This window comes from Etheostoma spectabile, chromosome 15, assembly GCF_008692095.1.
Source record: "Etheostoma spectabile isolate EspeVRDwgs_2016 chromosome 15, UIUC_Espe_1.0, whole genome shotgun sequence".
In the NCBI taxonomy this organism is placed as follows: Eukaryota; Metazoa; Chordata; class Actinopteri; order Perciformes; family Percidae; genus Etheostoma; species Etheostoma spectabile.
In genome coordinates, this window is record NC_045747.1 from 2,817,514 (window position 1) to 2,819,050 (window position 1,537).

At 42.9% G+C, this 1,537-nt stretch overlaps 1 protein-coding gene across 1 annotated transcript in view; it reads left to right on the forward strand.

Moving 5' to 3' along the window:
* The window catches only part of LOC116703499 (myosin-16), a 20,886-nt gene that overhangs the window by 13,834 nt on the left and 5,515 nt on the right, over positions 1-1,537 (forward strand). The window contains exons 35-36 of the mRNA XM_032538261.1: positions 302-518; positions 898-1,034. Of these exons, the coding sequence (XP_032394152.1) occupies positions 302-518; positions 898-1,034 (354 nt within the window). The remainder of the gene's footprint in view (positions 1-301; positions 519-897; positions 1,035-1,537) is intronic.

Sequence of the window (1,537 nt, forward strand, 5' to 3'; positions counted from 1 at the left end):
CACACACACACACACACACCTATATGTCTATATGTATACACATGTCCCAACACACAGGACACAGTCTGCAAGAGTTCATGTTTCTGCTAGGGAAAAGAATCATGTCTTAAAATACTTGCTGTGATAATGAATGAATTAGTTCTGATATTGATTCTTTAGTGTTACCTTTACACCCATGTCATTATATCTTGGGGCTCTTTCCTGATGAAATGACACTATCAAAATCTAACGTTGTGTGGGTGTGTAGAAATAATGATCACAAAAAGAGAGATCAATTTGCTTTCTGCCTGTGTGATGGTAGTCCAACGCAGCAGCAGCAGCTCTGGATAAGAAGCAGCGAGTTTTCGACAAGCTGGCGGCCGAGTGGAGCCAGAAGAACGAGGAGCTGCAACTGGAACTGGACAACAGCCAGAAGGAGAGCCGCGCCTACATGACGGAGCTCTACAAGCTGAAGACGGCCTACGAGGAGAGCCAGGATCACATAGAGACCGTCCGCAAGGAAAACAAAACCCTCTCAGGTAGCTTCTCACTGCTGCAGATGCTGCGGTACAGTAGACCATGATGGGAAAAGTGTAATGGGGATGATATCCTGAAAAAGCTTCAAGCTGGATAGCCTGATTACACGTGTATACTCTCATACAATACAATGCAACTTTATTGTCAGTTTACACTGAAGTTCACTTTGCCCAAAAAAACAAGAGACAAAGACAAATACTCACAGAGCCAGACAAATAGTACACAAAGATGAAAACAAATTTACAGCCATGAACAAGAAACATGTTTCATGATGTTCTTAGGTCCTGGCAGCACACTGATTTTGGTTTTAGCAACAGGATAGACTGATGTATAAAAGAGTTGTGTCATGTTTTCTTGACAACGGGCCCTCTCTCCCCACAGAGGAGATCAAGGAGTTGGTGGACCAGCTCGGGGAAGGAGGCCGCAGCGTCCACGAGCTGCAGAAGGCAAAGAAGAAACTGGAGGTGGAGAAGGAGGAGCTGCAGCTGGCTCTGGATGAGACTGAAGCTGCACTCGAGGTACAAAGAGCCTATTTTTCTTGCTTGTAAAAAGGACATTTTTTTCCTTGCCACTGTCGCACCAAATGCTTGCTCTTGGTGGGGGAAATGTTGGGTCTCTGTAAATAATAGAGTGTGGTCTAGACCTACTCTATCTGTAAAGTGTTCTGAGATAACTCTGGTTGTGATTTGACAAATGGATATGGAAGAAAGAAAAAAAACTTGTAAGTTCTGACTGGGGAAGAAAATGACATACATGAATTTTAGAAAAATGTATTTCCAGTTTGGTTTGGCTGTTGGTAGATTTATTGAAAAAGATCAATCAATCAATCAATAAATCAATCAGTCAATCCATCAATCAAATGCTTGCAGTGTTAGTTGCAGAGTCGCTCAACTCTAAACACAGCAGCCCACCAGAGATTTTGAAATGGATTGATTGGGAAAGTTGAATGCTGAAGCAAACAGTGGCCTCTGTCCATAGTACAGTTCCAGTTTCAAAAGTGTGTGTGTGTGTGTGTGTGTGT